Source organism: Pocillopora damicornis, chromosome 5 (assembly GCF_964200805.1).
Source record: "Pocillopora damicornis chromosome 5, jaPocDami1.2, whole genome shotgun sequence".
Taxonomy (NCBI): Eukaryota; Metazoa; Cnidaria; class Anthozoa; order Scleractinia; family Pocilloporidae; genus Pocillopora; species Pocillopora damicornis.
Window position 1 is genome coordinate 18,905,436 of NC_142674.1, and position 17,652 is coordinate 18,923,087.

Consider the following 17,652-nt stretch of genomic DNA (forward strand, 5'->3'; position numbering starts at 1 on the left):
CACTTTGAAGAGTGACATTTATTGCTAATATCATTGTGACAATGTGAACTATTTACAATTAAAAAGATTTTCATTGTTATCGCTTTCGTTTGCACAAGTCTGACGATTAACTAGGTTTGTTTGGAAAATAGGTAAAAACAAAACAAAACGGAAATAACTTTTGAGTAACTTGTGACCAGTTACGACGTTTAACCGATGATATGGCATATAACCTTTATCTTAGAAGGCTGGATTTTATCGCGACAGCTCACTTCTCGCGTGACCATGATTATCGAGATAGTTCTTTCGTGGTTTAAGATAATTTGCAGGAAGATTTAAGACATAATTTAAGTGGCTAAAATAGCGTGTTGGTGTATGCGGTGCTCATCTTAATAAACAGTCAACTCCTTAACTCCTTAAAATGTGTAATTTAAAGAAAGTTTAAAGCAAGCAGATAATGACAACGACGAAGATGATCAATTTAGTATTGATAGTAAGATGCCCAGAAATAAACAGCAAATAAATACAAGTTGTGATCACGAGTGAAGGGAATAAACCTCCAGCTCTTTCTTTAGAAGTTAAAAACTGAATTAAAAACTGATTCCACCATAAAATGGTACAGCGTCACATTTGGAGCATAACGTTTTTTCGTCAGGAAGAGAAGAAACCGGGAGCACGTATTTAAGAGGGAAAGGAAAATTATTGTTCATCATTGTCTATTGAGTGAACGGAAAACGAAAATGGATTGATTGATATGCTTGAAAACTAAACAAACAGCGAAGATAATTTTGTTTCCTTTGGTTACACTTTTGAGATAAAAATTTATTCAAAGCAGAATGCTGTATACGAAGACGAAAACAGAGGTGGCTGTAGAGTTATTGATTAGCCTGCAGATGTTTTCATGTGATTTTGCATAATACTAGCTGACCGGAAATTTTATGAGCTTAAAATTAAGTATGTCTTTCCTTGTAATCTCCTATCGCTCAGACGCAGTGATAGATAGGTTTTTGAGTTGATTTAACAATTCTTTCCAATTTCTAGACAAGTTAATGGGTTAGTTATGTAAAATGAAGTCCAAAAATTATTCTCGTAATAAAAGTACTTGAATTTTTTTTTTGACAGATAATCGACGGCTTAAATTTCAGGATTATCCATGATGATTACGTGGTGATCTAAAGATGTCTTCCAAAATCTCGGATATTATCTGTAACAGCGTCGATTTTTCCCAGCTTTAAGGAAAAACGGAGGGGGTTTCAGTTGTCGCTAACAGAATATTAAGAGGAGACTGACTGACCGATCAACTGGCACCCAGGAGGGAGGGGTCATAGGGGTCTTATAGGATTCTTATGGGGGGCTGTGTAAAGATTGTTGTGACTCGACCAAGATCCTCTAACACCCCTCCTCTCTCCCCACAGGCGATAAATAATGACCAGTCTATAAGGAGGATAAATGACAGATGAACTATTTTAATGGCTTTCTGCTGTAAAAACTCAGATTATACGCATTTACTTCTAACAGCAACGATTACTGCAAAAACTCGTTCAGGAAAAGCGAGATCACTGATACCAAAAGTTCCATAAGTTACATAACTTATTATCGGTTAAGATAATTAAACCAAACATTGCTTATTGTTCAGAATGTATTTTTATCATCTTGAAGGCTTTTTGATGTTTTATTTATTTCCTAAGGAGGATTTTGGTTATGTCGAGATAAAAGTAACATTATAACCCATAAGACTGTAATATTCTTATTACCCCCTCCTGCCTTGTTGCCTGGTAAGCTTGTAAGAAAGCTAAAAAACGACGCTCTTACAAATATCATCCACATCAAGTTTCTTTAGCGGTCCCCCCCCCCCCCCCCCCCACACACACACACACAAATGTCATGTATCCTCCAAAAGAACTGGCTATCATTCATCGTTTGTGGGGGAGGGCGGTCGGAGTATTTTGGTTGTATCAAGACATTACCCATCATAAGCTTCTGTCATATTCTTATAACTCGCTCCCTCCCTGTTAGCGTGTCAGTTTTTAATAATCTCCCTTTATACTCTGTTGACGACGACTGATCCCCACTCTGTTGCCCCTGAAAACCAGGAGAAATCGAGGCTTTTAGAAATATTCTCCGAGATTTTCAAAGGCATTTTCAAATTGCCACATAATCATCATAGATGTGCCCAAAATTTAAGCCGTCGATTATCTGAATAAACAAACTTTTGAACACTTTTATTTCGAGACTTATGTTTTCAATACTTTTTATTTTATTGACTCATCAACTTTTCTAGAAATTGCAAAGAGTTGTCATAATGATTCCAAAACCTATCTGTTATTTGCATATAAACAAAGTACTCAAAACTCCCGCTGTTATAAGGAACCACCGGCAAACATCTGCAGGCTAATCAGTAACTCTATAGCCACCTCTGTTTTCGTTTTCATATGCAGCATTCTGCTTCGACTAAGTTTTTCCCTTAAAAGTGTTAAGGCAAACTCGATGCTTTTTGTAGTTTGTTTAATTTTCAAGGACATCGATCAATCCATTTTAGTTTTGAATCCACTCATTAGCTAATGATTAACATGGATTCTTCTTCCCTCGTAAATACTAGCTCATGTTTGTTTTTCTTCCTGAGGGCATTACGAGACGCTCTCAATGTGACGCTATATCATTTTATCGTATGATCAATTAAAGTTTTTTACTTCTAATGAAAGAGCTGGAAGTTTATTCCCTCCGCTCCTGATAATACCTTATATTTATTTGTTGTTTAGTTCTGAGAATCTTACTGTCAATACCATGTCTCCAAATTGATCATCTCTGTCATTCTTATTACCTGTTTGCTTGAGAATTTCTTCAAATTATACATTAAGGGTGGCCAAAGCGTTGACTGTTTATCAAAAGGAAGAAGTTCGTTTACACTATCATAAAGTAATTTGAGAATTATGCTTTTGAAGCAGAAGGATGGATGGCAAAACATTTCCTTCTGTTTTATTTGTAGCTGGCATGTCACATAGTTGTCAGTGCTAGTTTTGGCGAGACAGTCGGCAGTTATAGGCAAAATTTACATGAAAAAAAAGAAACCTTTTCCGAAGCTTAAGTCCGCAACTACCATTATTGGTTTATTAATTCTGATTTTAAATTGAAAGCGACGGAATCCTTGATGGGAATAAAAGCATATGTCCTACTGAATCCTTTGCCTTCCCTCCCACCCCAGAAAATAAATACTGACCGTTCCTTTGGTAGGATATATGACAGATGAAGTATTTTTAATGGCTTTCTGCTGTAGAAACCCAAATTGTATGCATCTACTTCGAACAGCAACGATTACTGCAAAAACGTATTGGCAAATAGCGAGAACTGAGTTATTAGAAAGGGTTCCATAGCGGATTGTCATTTACTGTTAAGAGGTGAGACACATTCGACGCACTTTTATGGAAATACCGCAAAACATATCTTGGAGAACAAATCAGCCATCTGGCGTAATTTTACAATCGGCGTTCAAGTGTCGTTCATGTTGATATCAGAATACCTCAGCGACGGCGGAGCTTGTCTGACGTAAGTTCTTTCTTTGTCATTGGCTGACATCCCAAAAACCCATATTGCGAGAGTTAAGAGGATTTCTTTTGCTGAAGTTTATCACTACTGGGAGGAAAGGTAACATTTTAGGCAGAAAGTGGAATCAGCTCAAGATTTTCTGCCTAAAATAAGGAGAAACTGTCCTGCTAAAGAATTGCAACACGTTCTGTTTGTCTGGAGTAGATGGTCCTATCTTTTATGAGTGAGTTGATATCATGAGCGAATTATTTTGTAACGAGTCTTTGGATTATTTTCCCACATACACTGAACTTAAAGATCTTCGTTCGACTATTATAACCAACTGTATTTTTAACAATTTTTTAACTCACACCTCCATCATGTTGAATATTGTGACAATCTACGCCATCCACAAAACTTCGGCAATCGCAAAAACTTTGAAAACTTTGCTGCTGAGTCTTGCCTTCTCGGATGTTGCTGTTGGTTTGTTTAGCCAACCAATATACACTTTCTTTCTGGTCAAGTGGTTGCATCTGGAACATATTAACTGTAATACTTACCAAGTGCTTAATATTCCGGTTTTTTTATTCTTAACTGCTTCTTTTCTTGGTGTTGTGGCTGTAGGTGTAGACAGGTTCTTAGCTGTTCATCTTCATCTCAGATATCAAGAGCTTGTGACTCGCAAGCGTGTTGTTGTTGTGGTGATCGGCAAATGGTTGTGCTGTGCATTTGTTTCTTTGATGTTGTTGTGGGGCCCACCTAGTGCCCTGGATCTTATTGATTCGGTTGTTACAGCTTTCGGTTTCATTGTCACATTCGTGGTGTACATCAGGATATACTTCACTGTCCGACGGCACAAGAATCAGATTCATTCTATGCAAATACAAGAAGTAGCTCATTCTGATGAAATAAAGAACTTTATTGTTCTCTTGAAATCCACAGTTGGCATATTCTACGTATATCTCGTGTTTTTAATTTGTTATTTGCCTTATTTTATCTACATGGCTGTTATTCGAATGTATGGCTCGAGTACCGCTTTAAAACAATTTTTTCTTTACTCACTGACTCTCATGTACCTGAATTCATCTTTAAACCCTGTCATTTACTGCTGGAAGATGAGACACGTTCGACACGCTATCATGAACATACTTCGAAAGATGTCTAGGAAGAGCAATCGGCCATTACGGATAAACTACAATCGATCATCGAGTGTCGTCCATGTTGATAACTGATCCACTCTGTACATCTAACATGGACTGTGCACGTGCACGGTTTGTTTATCACAAAGAAAACAGGGAGAAAGAACATTGTACATAAACTTAGTGATATGACTCAGCAGCCAAATCATTGCATATCCTGTCGAGTTTAAATACACAATACATCAAATTCTCACAAGTGGAACGAAAGAGGCCGATTAAACAGGAAAGCTGGTTTGGTTATCGATGTGTCTCAGCTAGCTCCTAAATTGAACGAGCTTCATTAGCTTTTTACCTCAGCCTGGCTATCTGTTCTAAGGAGGTTAAAATATAAAAAAAACTGTTTAGGCAAGCTCACGACAAAACTCAAAACTTCGATGAGTCATTTTTTTATTTAGCCATATGTTGATCGGAGGGGAATTCTCCCGAAGCATTTTAAAAAAGGCTGCTTTAACTCATGAAAAAGCGAGTTTTTATTATCAATATAATCATTTTTTTCCATAGAAGCATTACCCTAAGAAGCAGTAAGATAAAGTCCGCGAAGAAAATTGCTCGTACCTAAATGAGAACAAACTTTTACAGGCACAGAGTTTAAAAGCATCTGTTTGCGCTAATTTTAATGAATGGATCACGCTGTAAGCAGACATCCTGCAGTATTTTTCTTTCAGTTTACCAATGTTACTTCGACTTTTATGGCAAACATCATTGTGGCAATGTGAACTATTTACAATCAAAAAGAGTTTTATCGTTATTGCTTTCGTTTGCTCAAGTCTGACGATTAACTAGGCTTGTTTGGAAAATAGGAAAACACAAAACAAACGAAAATAGCTTTTGAATAACTTATTGTGATCAAGTACAGCGTTTTACCTTATTTACTATTTCCGATGATGTGGCATTTAACTTTTATCTTAAATGACTGAATTTTACTGCTTATCGAGGTAGTTCTTTCTTGGTTTATGATAATTTGAAGGGAGATTTAAGACATAATTTAAGTGGCTAAAAATAGTTTGTTGGAGGAGTATACGATTCTCATATTAATAAACAGTCAACTCCTTAACTCCCCTATGAAAGTGTAATTTTAAGAAAGTTTAAAGCAAGCAGATAATGAAAATGACAAAGATGATCAATTTAGGGACATGGTATTGATAGTATGATGCTCAGGAATAAACAGCAAATAAATATAAGTTAAGATCATGAGTGAAGGGAATAAACTTCCGGCTCTTTCTTTAGAAGTTAAAAACTTTAAATGATTCCACGATGAAACGGTATAGCGTCACGTTTTTTCCTCAAGCGGAGAAGAAACAAGAGGCACGTATTTAAGAAGGAAAGGGAAATGATTGTTTATCATTGTCTATCGGGTGAATGGAAAACGAAAATGGGTTGATTGATATGCTTGAAAACTAAACAAACAGCGAAGAGCATTTCGTTTGCCTTTGGTTACACTTTTGAGGTAAAAATTTATTCAAAGCAGAATGCTGCATACGAAAACGAAAGTTATCGATTAGTCTGCAGATGTTTTAATGATATTTTACATAATACTAGCTGACCAAGAATTTTAAGAGCTTAAAATTAAGTATTTTGTCTTTGTAACCACCTTTCGCTTAGACGCAATAGCTGATAGGTTTTTCAATTAATTCAGCAATTCTTTCTTATTTCTAGACAAGTTAATGGGTCAGTCACATAAAATAAAGACAGATAATCGACGGATTATCCATGATGATTATGTGGTGATTTAAAGATGTCTTTCCAAATCTCGGAGATTATTTGTAACAGCGTCGATTTTCCTAGCTTTAAGGAAAAACGAAAGGGGTTTCAGTTGTCGCCAAAAGAGTATTAAGAGGAGACTGACTGACCGATTAACTGTCACCTAGGAGGGAGAGGTCATAGGAATCTTATAGAATCTTATGGGGGGCTGTGTAAAGATTGTTGTGACTCGACCAAGATCCTCTAACACCTTCCCTCTTCCCACAGGCGATAAATAATGACCAACCTCTTGGGAGGATAAATGACAGATGAACTATTTTTGATGGCTTTCTGCCGTATAAAATCAGATTAAACGCATTTACTTCTAAAAGCAACGATTACTGCAAAAACTAATTCAGGAAAAGGGAGGTCAGTGATATCAAAAGTTCTATAACTTATTATCGGTTAAGATAATTAAACCAAACATTGTTTATTGTTGAGAATGTATTGTTATCATCTTCAACGCTTTTTGATGCTTTATTCATTTCCCAAAGAGGACTTTGGTTGTGTCAAGATAAAAGTAACATTATCCCCCATAAGACTGTAATATTCTTATTACCCCCTCCCTCCTTCTTACCTTGTCTGCTTTTAAGAAAAGCGACGCCGTGACAAATATCCTCCAAAGCAAGTTTCTTTAGCCTCCCCCCCCTCCCCACAAAATTTCTTAGCGACGACTGATTCCCACTCTGTTGCTCCTCAAAACCAGGAAAAATCGAGGCTTTAGAATATTCTCCGAGATTTTGAAAGGCATTGTCAAATTGCCACGTAATCATCATAGATGTGCCCAAAATTTAAGCCGTCGATTATCTGTATAAACAAACTTTCGGACACTTCTTTTTCGGAACTAATGTTTTCAATACATCTCATTTTATTGACCCATTTAATTTGTCTTGAAATTGCAAAGAATTGTCATAATGATTCCAAAACCTATCTGTTATTTGCATATAAACAAAGGACATAACAAGGAAAAACACACTTAATTTTAAGTTCTCAAAACTCCCGGTGTTATCAAGGGTAACCTGCAAACATCTGCGGGCTAATCAATAACTCTAAAGCAACCTATGTTTTTGTTTTCATATGCAGCATTCTGCTTCGACTAAGTTTTTACCTCAAAAGTGTTAACACAAACTCAGTGCTTTTTGTTGTTTGTTTAATTTCCAAGGATATCGATCAACCCATTTTCGTTTTCAGTCCACTCACTAGCTAATCATTAACATCGATTTTTCTTCCCTCGTAAGTACTACCTCCTATTTGTTTTTCTGTCAGTGCTAGTTTTAACTGAGAAATTCGGCGAAACAGTTGGCAGTTATGGGCAAAATATACAAGGGAAAAATGAAACCTTTTCCGAAGCTTAAGTCCGCAACCACTGTTATTGATTTTAAATTCTGATTTGAAACTAAGAGCGACGGAAACCTTGATGTGAATAAAATCTTGTGTCGTATCCTACTTTTATTTACATCCATAATTACAATTTCACTATCTATCGATGATAACACCAGCTTTCTTGCTCAAATCAGCTTTTCCCTTCCACATTACAGATTGTTCGATTTATCGAGTACTTAAAATTGGAACCACGGGATTATTTGGCTGCCGGGTCATATCACTAAGTTTATGTACAATCTTGTTTGTCCCTATTTTACTTTGTCGTAAACAAATACCGCCCATAGTCTTTGTAAGCCACACAGAGGCGATCAGTTATCAATATGGACGACACTCGATAACCGATTGTAATTGATCTGAAATGGCCGATTGCTGTTCCAATACATCTTTCGTAATATGTCTATGATAGCATGTCGAATGTGTTTAATCTTCCAGCAGTAAATAACAGGGTTCAAAGATGAATTCAGGAACACGAGAGTCAATAAGAAAAGAAAAAGTTTCTTTAAAACGATACTCGAGCCATAAAATTGAATAACATCCATGCAAATGAAAAGGGGCAAATAACAAACTAAAAACACGAGATATACGTGAAATATTCCAACTGTGTATTTAATTAGAGCAGTTAAGTTTTTTATCTCCTCAGACTGAGCTTCGTCTCGTATTTGCATGGACTGAATGTGATTCTTGTGCCGTCGTACAGTTTGATATATCCTGATGTACACCACGAGTGTGATAATAAAACCGAAAGCAACAGTAATTGTATTTATAAGATTCCAAGCACTAAGAAGCCCCCACAATGTAAACAAAGAAACAAATGCACTATACACCCATATGCTGACCACCACCACAACAACACGCCTGTGAGACACGAACTCCTGGTATCTGAGATGAAGATGAACAGCTAAGAACCTGTCTACACTTATAGCCACAACACCGACGAACGAGGCAGCTGAAAATAAACTACCTAAAATCGTCCCCACTTGTTTAGGGATACAGCTAGGATTGTCTAGTCGAAGCCAGTTGATAAGGAAGAAAGTGTATAATGGTTGACTAAATAAACCAACACCGACATCCGAGCAGGCAAGACTTAGCAGCAGAGTTTTCAAAGTTTTTGGCATTGTTGAAGTTTTGTGGATGGCGTAGATTGTCAAAATATTCAACATGAAGGCGGTGTAAGTAAGAAAAATGTTGAAGACACAGTTGACGATACAAGTCGAGCGAAGATCTTCAAGTTCGGCGAATATGGGCAAAAATTTCGAAGACTGGTTACAATACAATTTGCTCATGATTTTCACTCACTTATAAATTATAGGGGCCGATATTTCAGACAAATAGTTAATGGGTTGCGATATTTTAGCAAGCCAATTTATCACAAGCCTTACTAAGGAGAACAACAATAGTACCCTCCGTCATCTAACGTTCGAGTAAACAGTCCTCACATCTCGGCAGATGGTTGCGGCCGGTGCTGAGATGGGAAGTTAAAGAAAATAAATTACTTATGAGTTTCCCTTTGTTACCTCCGTTCGCTTAAAACGTATAACAATATGTTTGTGGAGCTCGTTTTTTCTCGTTCATGGTTTTGGTTGTCACGATAAAATTTGCCTGATTCCCCCATAAGCTTCTGTAATATTCTTACAATCCTCTCTCATTGGCAGTTCAATGGCAGCCAATTCTCTATAGTCCTGTAAAGGGTAGTCAGCTAGAGGTCTGCAAGTGGTGCCGGACCCCTGGCACACCTCTCCCTGATTCGTTTCAAGTCTTCCCACGGGCAGAGAAGGTCTGCTTGAAGGTAGTCTCGTACCCACCCCATTCACGGCCGGGCGGTTGTAACTTACAGTTCAATTACAGTTAAAGGGTTGGATCTGGGTACGAGATCACCTCGCAGGCTACTGAATTTGAGCGAAACCGTTCATTTTTTGGCAGAAATCTAAACTGCAAATGAACAGAGGGGGTGCGTTTTCCGAAAAAATGCGATGCTACTTCGGTGGGGGTATTGCGAGTCAATTTTATTTTATCTGAGATGATCATGTAACTTGGACGCTGAGGAGACATTTTTTAAAACTGACAGTTCGAATGTTACCTTTTCGTCGGAGTGAATGGCGCTAAAAGCATCACTCGGCTCATTTAGTGCTTTTGACAGTCCGTCTATTCTTGTTTCGGGTTCTCATTCGCTTATTATGATGTTAACCACAGTTCTGATTGCCCGTGTGGATTAAACTGGTCATGTTCCTTCGACAGGCATGTGGAACCTGCTTTATTCTAAAACTTATGTTTGAATATTCATGCACAATAACCTCGCCTTAGTCCCCCCATGGATACAGATGATTTATATAATTTATCGTTCAGTACTTGTTTTTCGCGGTTCTTAATTTCGCGGGACTTTAATTTCTCGATTTGGCCAAAACAAAAGGTTATAAACTGTTTACAATCTCTTGGCCAAAAGTATAAATTGGAAGCAACTAAGTAAAGAAAAAATTGTCAAAATACTGATCAGAAGGAACAAACAATTAATTTACAAGCATAAACAGCTTATCGTGACGTTTTACAAGTAGTCAGAAAGATATACAGTGGCAACTGTATGAAGCGGCACCGTATTAGCGGTCACCCTGTATTTAGCGGTCGGTTGTCAGAGTCCTGAAATTGTTACCTCTTAGTTATTTTAATTTTCACCTGTATTAAACGTTAAGCTTAACGACTGTTAAGCAGTCGTGGTCGCCCTTTCCTGAGTCCCAGCGGCTTGTCATTATCTTTATAAAAGTCTTGAAAAGTCCATGTTGATGCTGCCCTTTTTTATTTCATCGGTTTTTTTTCCAAGTCCAGGTGAAAGCTGCTGCTTAGGAGAATCGACTGTTATTATCTTCAAAACAGAGAGGTTCCTTAACGGCCCGAGGGTGTGAATGCAACCAAAAAAAAAATTGCATTCATGGGTAAAACGAACAACGAGTGACAAAACCTCATTCAAAGTTAAAGTCTTCGATCAGGCTCGTAATTTCGTTTTCTTCCTCCGTCTCATCGACTTTCTATTTTGATGTTAAAGAGAAGACGAAAACTTTGGTGCAGATAATATCATATCTCTTTAAGTACCTTCATAATTTCCACCATTCTCTAAAGTAAAACCAGCTTTACTTTCAATTTAATCTCTCCGTCTTTGCTTCTGCAATTCCTACATACATTATTTCATTAAAAAAATTGAAGTGCGCAGTAATTTTGGCCATTGGGACATATAATTGAGTCTAAATACAATTTTGTATCTCCAGTCCCTGTTTACTCTAACGACAGCCTACCGTGACCATGAGTCATGTAGACCCTCACTCTACAGCATGTACGAGCATTTACAAAAGAGACTTTTTCTATTGCCTCCTCGAAATTTTCTCAATGATTTATGCCTTTAACTTAAGTTACTAAATTCGCTTACCTACTTTTGGAAACGTTTATTAAATTAAATATAACAAGTTCTATCGGTTGCATAATTTCTCAATTTCTTCTGGGGAGATTTTTATTCTCACGATGGGGTAACATCAACATATCATGATATAACTGCCGAATTAATTAAATGTTTCTTTAATTTGAGTTCACCAGACGAGAGACAATCTTGTAATGCTGGTACTGCGTGACTAGGCTAGTTCACAGCAGTCCACAGTCACGCTACAAAAACTCCACCGCGTTAATCATGAGAACCAACTAGCTCACCATCTAAACAACTTTCACAAATAGTAAGACGAAATTTTTCCCAAAGTGAAGGTGAATTATTTTCCTGAAGAAAAACGGCAAAACAGGTCTGAAAAGATTATGCACTAGATAAAAACACTTGCGGGAAATGAACAACTTAGTTATCAAAACAAACTGGATTCCCATAGCGCATTATGTTCAAAGGAATTGGCTCTTGAAATTTTACGTAAAGCTTTCAAGAAAGGATACAACAGATGAGTTTCACATTTATAGGAACACTTCTTTGAACGGCTAAATGTTGTTACTATTTTTGACGTGTATAACACGAACGCATAAAGCTGATTTTCATATAGGAATTATTAACCAAGTATTTTTCCGGAAAATTTGAGCTTTTTCGTGAAAATATGGCCAAAATGATGAATTATATCGATCTTGATACTCCATCACATAATCGTTGCGGGACCTTCAAGCATTTTAGGGCTGCTTTAGAAACCTATCTGCAGGTCGGACCGCCTTATCGTTGGTTTCAATCAAGATGGCGAATATTTATGAAATTCGCGAAGTTCTCTACGATGCAGGATGGAGAGCGCCCAAAAGTTTTATTCTATGTTTAACTTGCTCTATCTAAGTACTTTTAAGCTGCATTATACTTGACTCTAGATCAGGTCCCACGTAAGAGAAAATAGCTTTCAACCGCATGTACCTCAATCCTCACAAATTTCAATGCTCACGATAAGGTATTTTGAAAGTTTCACAACTCGGTAAAATTTTTATAGAATGCAATCATTTTACCTTTAAAGTATTGAAATAAAGTCATTCTTAAATATGTGAAATAATCAGCTTTCTAGAGCAGTAAATAAGGATTTGGTAGCGCTCGATATTTATACCTTAATAATAAGGGTCACCGAGGGCAGTTTTGGGGTGACCTTTAAAATTGTCTCATAAAAAATGAAAAAGGATGAAAAATTATCAAAATAAATGTGATATTTGTACATGGGATAGAATTATCGACTTTCACTGAAAAACATAGGGAAATCGGTGAAGGGACGAAATTTGCCTTATACGTTCTGACGCGGACAGCCTCTTAAGAGGACATCCGTGCAAAAATCGAACAAAAATGGTATTTCTGACGATTGAGTCTGCGAATAAGGCAGAAATAAATATTTTGTCGGCACGAGATACGACAAGGCCCGGGCCTTAGGCCCGAGCATCATGGGTAATGATGCAGTGGTATATAAAGGGGAGTATAGCACGTGGCGTCCATCTAGGCCTCAGAACCAACCGTCCACCTCTGACTGATGACAAATTTATTTTAGTTTGAAAACTTATTTTCTTTAACTGTGAAGCCTCGTAGGACGGGTTGCCAACTGCTCTGAGTGTGGGCCATGGTTCCTACCCAGATTTCCTGTCATATTTTTTCCCCAAAGGGGTTTTTTTTTTTCTGGCAGGTTTTTTCTGGCCTCCATATAACCGTAGTAATGTCCTTGTAAGCGGTTGCCCACCTCTGTTAATCCCGACTTGGTGAAGTGTGCATGTTAGTAATTTATACCTATTTTGAATGTGTAAGAAATTGACTTTATATCAGGATTGTGTATGGTATATCAGTTGCGAATGTATGTATGCACGCCTCGGACTATATGTGCCTCGGGTTGGTTCTCGGCAGGCTTCCCTAAATAAACTTATTTGGTGTACACTACTGTGTTTTTTGTTGTGTAGTGGAGACTAAATATGAAATTTTTATGGCAAGGGTCAAAAATTTAAATTGTCTCAAGTTTTGCACACAAGTAGAACCTAGTAAGACAAGAAAGACAAGAAAGACTGTGTATTTTTTTTCCTCAAATATGTTTTTATTTTCGAGAAAAACGAACTTTTTACTTTCACCCTCTAGAATCGATGGATCGGGTCATGACAGGTCGAAAAGTGAACGCTTGCGCTCGCCTCGCATTTCAAAGATATTTCATCAAGGGAAATCTAACAAACGTGTGCTCTTTCATTGAGTCTTCGTCTTCTGTAAAGTGTAAGCTGTGTGGGAATTGGTTGCTTAGAAGCTTTTGGCCATGCGAAAAAGCAATGTCCTCTCTTCCGTTACAAAAAAATGTCGGTGAAGGAAACCTCTTTTTTCACCATGTGCCATTATTCAGAATTCCACCAAACGTATGTAAATTTCGAAGGAATGATTTTCAAAATGACGTAAAGTTTTCATAGGGAAAATATTTTCCCGCGACGCAGGAAACTCTTCAAAATAGCATACGGAAGACATAAAATCACGCAATGTGTAGATTGCGTAACCAAAGAGTTAAGGAGCATTCCTGCCTTCGAAATGACTCCGGATCCAACAGCAGAACTTTTTCAGAAACAAATAACAGTTATACCCAGTTTTATTAAATTACTTTTTCGTTTATCATTCGAAGCTTGTTTCTGCAGAGATATTCTGCCATCGTTCTGTCTAGTACAATTATTCACCAGTGCTAGTAACGGTATACGATTGAAGACTTTGCTGGTCTCTCGCTTACGAATCTTAAGTTTCTGCCCATTGTTTAACTTTCTCTATGTGCTTACCCGTGCCTTTTAACCAGCACTCGATAAAAACTAACAGAGTTTTCAAAGTGAGATTTTTGCAGGAGTTAAGTGGACTAACTGAGGGCTTGCATGACGCAATTAGCATAATTGCAGGTATGGTCGCTCGACGGTCATTTTGGGTACTGTTATTTTCTTTTCGGATGATAATTTCAATGTTCTTTCACCAAATGAAAGTTTTTGGATAATGTGTTCACTTGTGATGAAGTTAAGGAAGTGGTCGAACTGTGTGGCTGAGACATACATCCTCGGCACACTACGAGTTTCAACTTCAGCACCTCCTCCATACATGTGAGCGTGTTTCCTGGCGACATTAAATCTATATCGTGGTAGACCGGGAATCCAACTCTGTAACGTTCGATAGTTTACTTTGTCAGCAATAATGGATAGGATTTGCCTTCGTGTGCTCCAGTGGCTCGCATTCTTGTAGCAACTTGGTCCTCTGTCTGTGCCACGTCGTTTGATATCACTATTTTATTCAAGAAGATTTCAGCGTTTCCAGGCGCAGTTTCTTCTAGGGCTGCCATCACGACTTGTCTTGCTTTACGAATGTGGTAGTGTTGTGTTCTGCGAGCTATTGAACCCCCTGATGTTAGCAACTGATGACGTACAGGGCTGACATCCCTACATGCTGGGAATACATTGAGTGCTTTTCTAGAACTACCTTTTGCCTCTTTTGCACCATCGGATAATTCAGAGCTCTCAGATGGGTGGTAAAAGCTCCCAGGTGTTTCAGCGGTCAGTCCCGGTGGTATTCAGATCTACTACAAGTACCTTTTACCTCTTTTGCGCTTTCAAAATCTTCTGAGCTCTCAGATGGGTGGTAAAGGCTCTCCGTTGTTTCCATAGCCAATGCCAATGTTTTCTGGAGTAACCGTAGGATTCATCGGTATGTCACTACTGTTGGCCTGAGGATATATTCAAAGCACAAGTTTGAGTAGCGGCTATATGGCTTGGCACTCTATTTACGGAATTTTTTTGCACTGCAGCAGGCTCGTCAGTTCTCTTGCTTAATTAGGCCCTCCTACATTACTTACAACAACAAATAGAAATTTTAGTTTAACTTTATTTACTTCCTCAAAAAGTGTTATTGCGTTAGGAAAAGGCAGTGCAATTCTATTGAACCTATCGATTAGATTGCTCACCATCTTTAGATCCTTGACTGCAAGCGTTAGCTCATCAATCTGTGACTTGCTTTCAAAACCCTCTCTGCATTTTCTACAGACACCTGTGCAATGGTAATAGAAGAAACAGTGATGAAAACGATAACGGTAATGATAATGACAATGATAATAATAATGATGCTGGTGATGTTTATGATGATAATAACGACAATCATGATGAAGACGATGACGACAACAACGATGACGAGTAAAATGACTTTCAGTGAAAGTTAACTTTGACATGGAGCTCTTCCTTCCCATGATCGAAAAAATGACTACAAATCGTGGGCAAGTAATACAGAAAAAAGCAAACTTGGCCTAGCCCGTAGCCGTCAAACCTTCGACGTTCTTAATTCAAGGTATGAGTTCCTATCATCTCTAATCTGGACCTGAATCAATTTTAAGACTCACGCAGCCAATAATTTATGTCTACTGAAAAATTGCATTTCTTAAAAAGCACCAATATCTGAATACATAGAGCACATATATTACACAACAATTATCTTTTTTGCAATAGGGTTCATGAAAGCCATGCCTGAACCCAGAGGTACAAGGATGCCGGTTCTCTGAAATATAACTTTTGATATCGCTCTACTAACGCCTTTGTCTCCTCCTTCGCCATCCAGTGCCAAGCTCAGAACGGTGTTAAGGCGTTTATATCCTTTGCACTCATGTAAAAAATGTCTGCTCAGGAAAGGATGAGTTCACTCTCGTTCTCAACTCCGGCAAAACACCAAGCACTTTTATGACCCTGTACATCCTTATTGCACGATACCAAGGGAACCACCTCAAATAATTTACTCCTGTCTCGTCGGTCGTACGAGCAAGCACTTCCAACTCTAAACTTAAATGAGCAAGAAGCTTCCATTTCATTCACAAGTGAGACTTGATTCAGAAAGGGCGGGAATCAATTATTTTTCTCAGTTTCGCGTGAGAAAAATCGAATGGAGCAATGTTTATTAGGTTTTGTTAATTTAATTAATTGTCTCGCTTTTAAATAGAAAAGTCAACAAACATCATAGTTTTACTCACGCAGAAAATAAAATAACACGAGTAAAAATTGAGGAAAACTCAGAGCTAAATGGATATCTAGACTTATTATTTCTTCCCCTCGTATTCGTGCCTATTTAAATGTCGTTGACCGACCCCACTCGTAAGTGTAAATTATTCTGTCACACGAGCACGACGACTCGTACCACAATTATGCAAACTAGGTCACGCAAGCCCTCACTTAACTCTTGCAGGGGCCTCTGTCAGGTAACATTTTGTGGATTTTCGTTTACCATGGGCTAGTTAAAAGGCACGGGTTAGCAAGTCAAACAAAGGGCAGAAACTTAAGATTCGTATGCGAGAGACCAGCAAAGTTTTTAATCGTAGACCGCTACTGGCACTGGTGCATAATTGTACTAGACAGAACGATGGCAGAATATCTCTGCAGAAATAAGCTTCAAATGATAAAAGACAAAGTAATTTAACAAAACTACGTATAAATTTGTTATTTGTTTTTGAAAAAGTTCTCCTGTACGATTTTGAGTAATTTCAAAGGCAGGAATGCTCCTTAACTCTTTGGTCATGCAATCTACATATTGCGTGGTTTTATGCTATTTTGAAGAGTTTTTCTGTGTCGCGAGAAAACATTTGCCCAAAGAAAACTTTACGTCATTTTGAAGATCATTCCTTCGGAAATTTACATACGTAGTTAGGTGGAATTCTGAATAATGGCACATGGTGAAAAAAGAGGTTTCCTTCATCGACATTTTTTTGTAACGGAAGAGAGCACATTGTTTTTTCGCATGGCTAAAAGCTTCTAAGCAACCAATTCCTACACAACTTACATTTTACAGAAGACGAAGAGTCTACGAAAGAGCACACGTTGATAAGATTTCCCTAGACGGAATATCTTTGAAATGCGAAGCGAGCGAAAGTGTTCAATTTTCGACCTGTTATGACCCGATCCATTGATTCTAGAGGGTGAAAGCGAAAAGTTCGTTTTTCTCGAAAATAAAAACATATTTGAGGAAAAAAATACACAGTCTTTCTTGTCTTATTAGGTTCTACTTGTGTGCAAAACTTGAGACAATTTGAATTTTTTGACTCTTGCCATAAAAATTCCATTTTTGTTTGATTTTTGCACGGATGTCCTCTAAACTTGTCCAAAAATTAAAAATGATTGTCAAATCGATGTCAAAACCTATCTGTTATATGCATCTAAGTGAAAGGAGATGACAAGGAAAAACACACTTACTTTTAAGTTGTCAAAGCTCCTGCTATTATCAAGGACCACCCGCAAACATCTGCGGGCTAATCAATAACTTTATAGCATCTTCTGCTTTTGTTTCCATACGCAGCATTCTGCTTTGACTAACTTTTTACCTCAAAGTGTTGAGACAAACTCGATGCTTTTCGTTGTTTGTTTAATTTCC

The 17,652-nt window shown here is 37.7% G+C and overlaps 2 protein-coding genes across 2 annotated transcripts; one reads left to right on the forward strand and one right to left on the reverse strand.

Moving 5' to 3' along the window:
• The first annotated feature begins 3,758 nt into the window (after nucleotides 1-3,758).
• On the forward strand, nucleotides 3,759-5,123 carry LOC149045807 (histamine H2 receptor-like). The gene has a single exon (XM_089205847.1). It carries the CDS (start codon nucleotides 3,759-3,761, stop codon nucleotides 4,731-4,733), a length of 975 nt encoding a protein of 324 aa, XP_089061973.1. The 3' UTR covers nucleotides 4,734-5,123.
• Nucleotides 5,124-8,080: 2,957 nt separating this feature from the next.
• LOC149045808 (beta-4C adrenergic receptor-like) lies at nucleotides 8,081-9,106 on the reverse strand. The gene has a single exon (XM_089206565.1). It carries the CDS (start codon nucleotides 9,104-9,106, stop codon nucleotides 8,132-8,134), a length of 975 nt encoding a protein of 324 aa, XP_089062691.1. The 3' UTR covers nucleotides 8,081-8,131.
• Nucleotides 9,107-17,652: the final 8,546 nt, after the last annotated feature.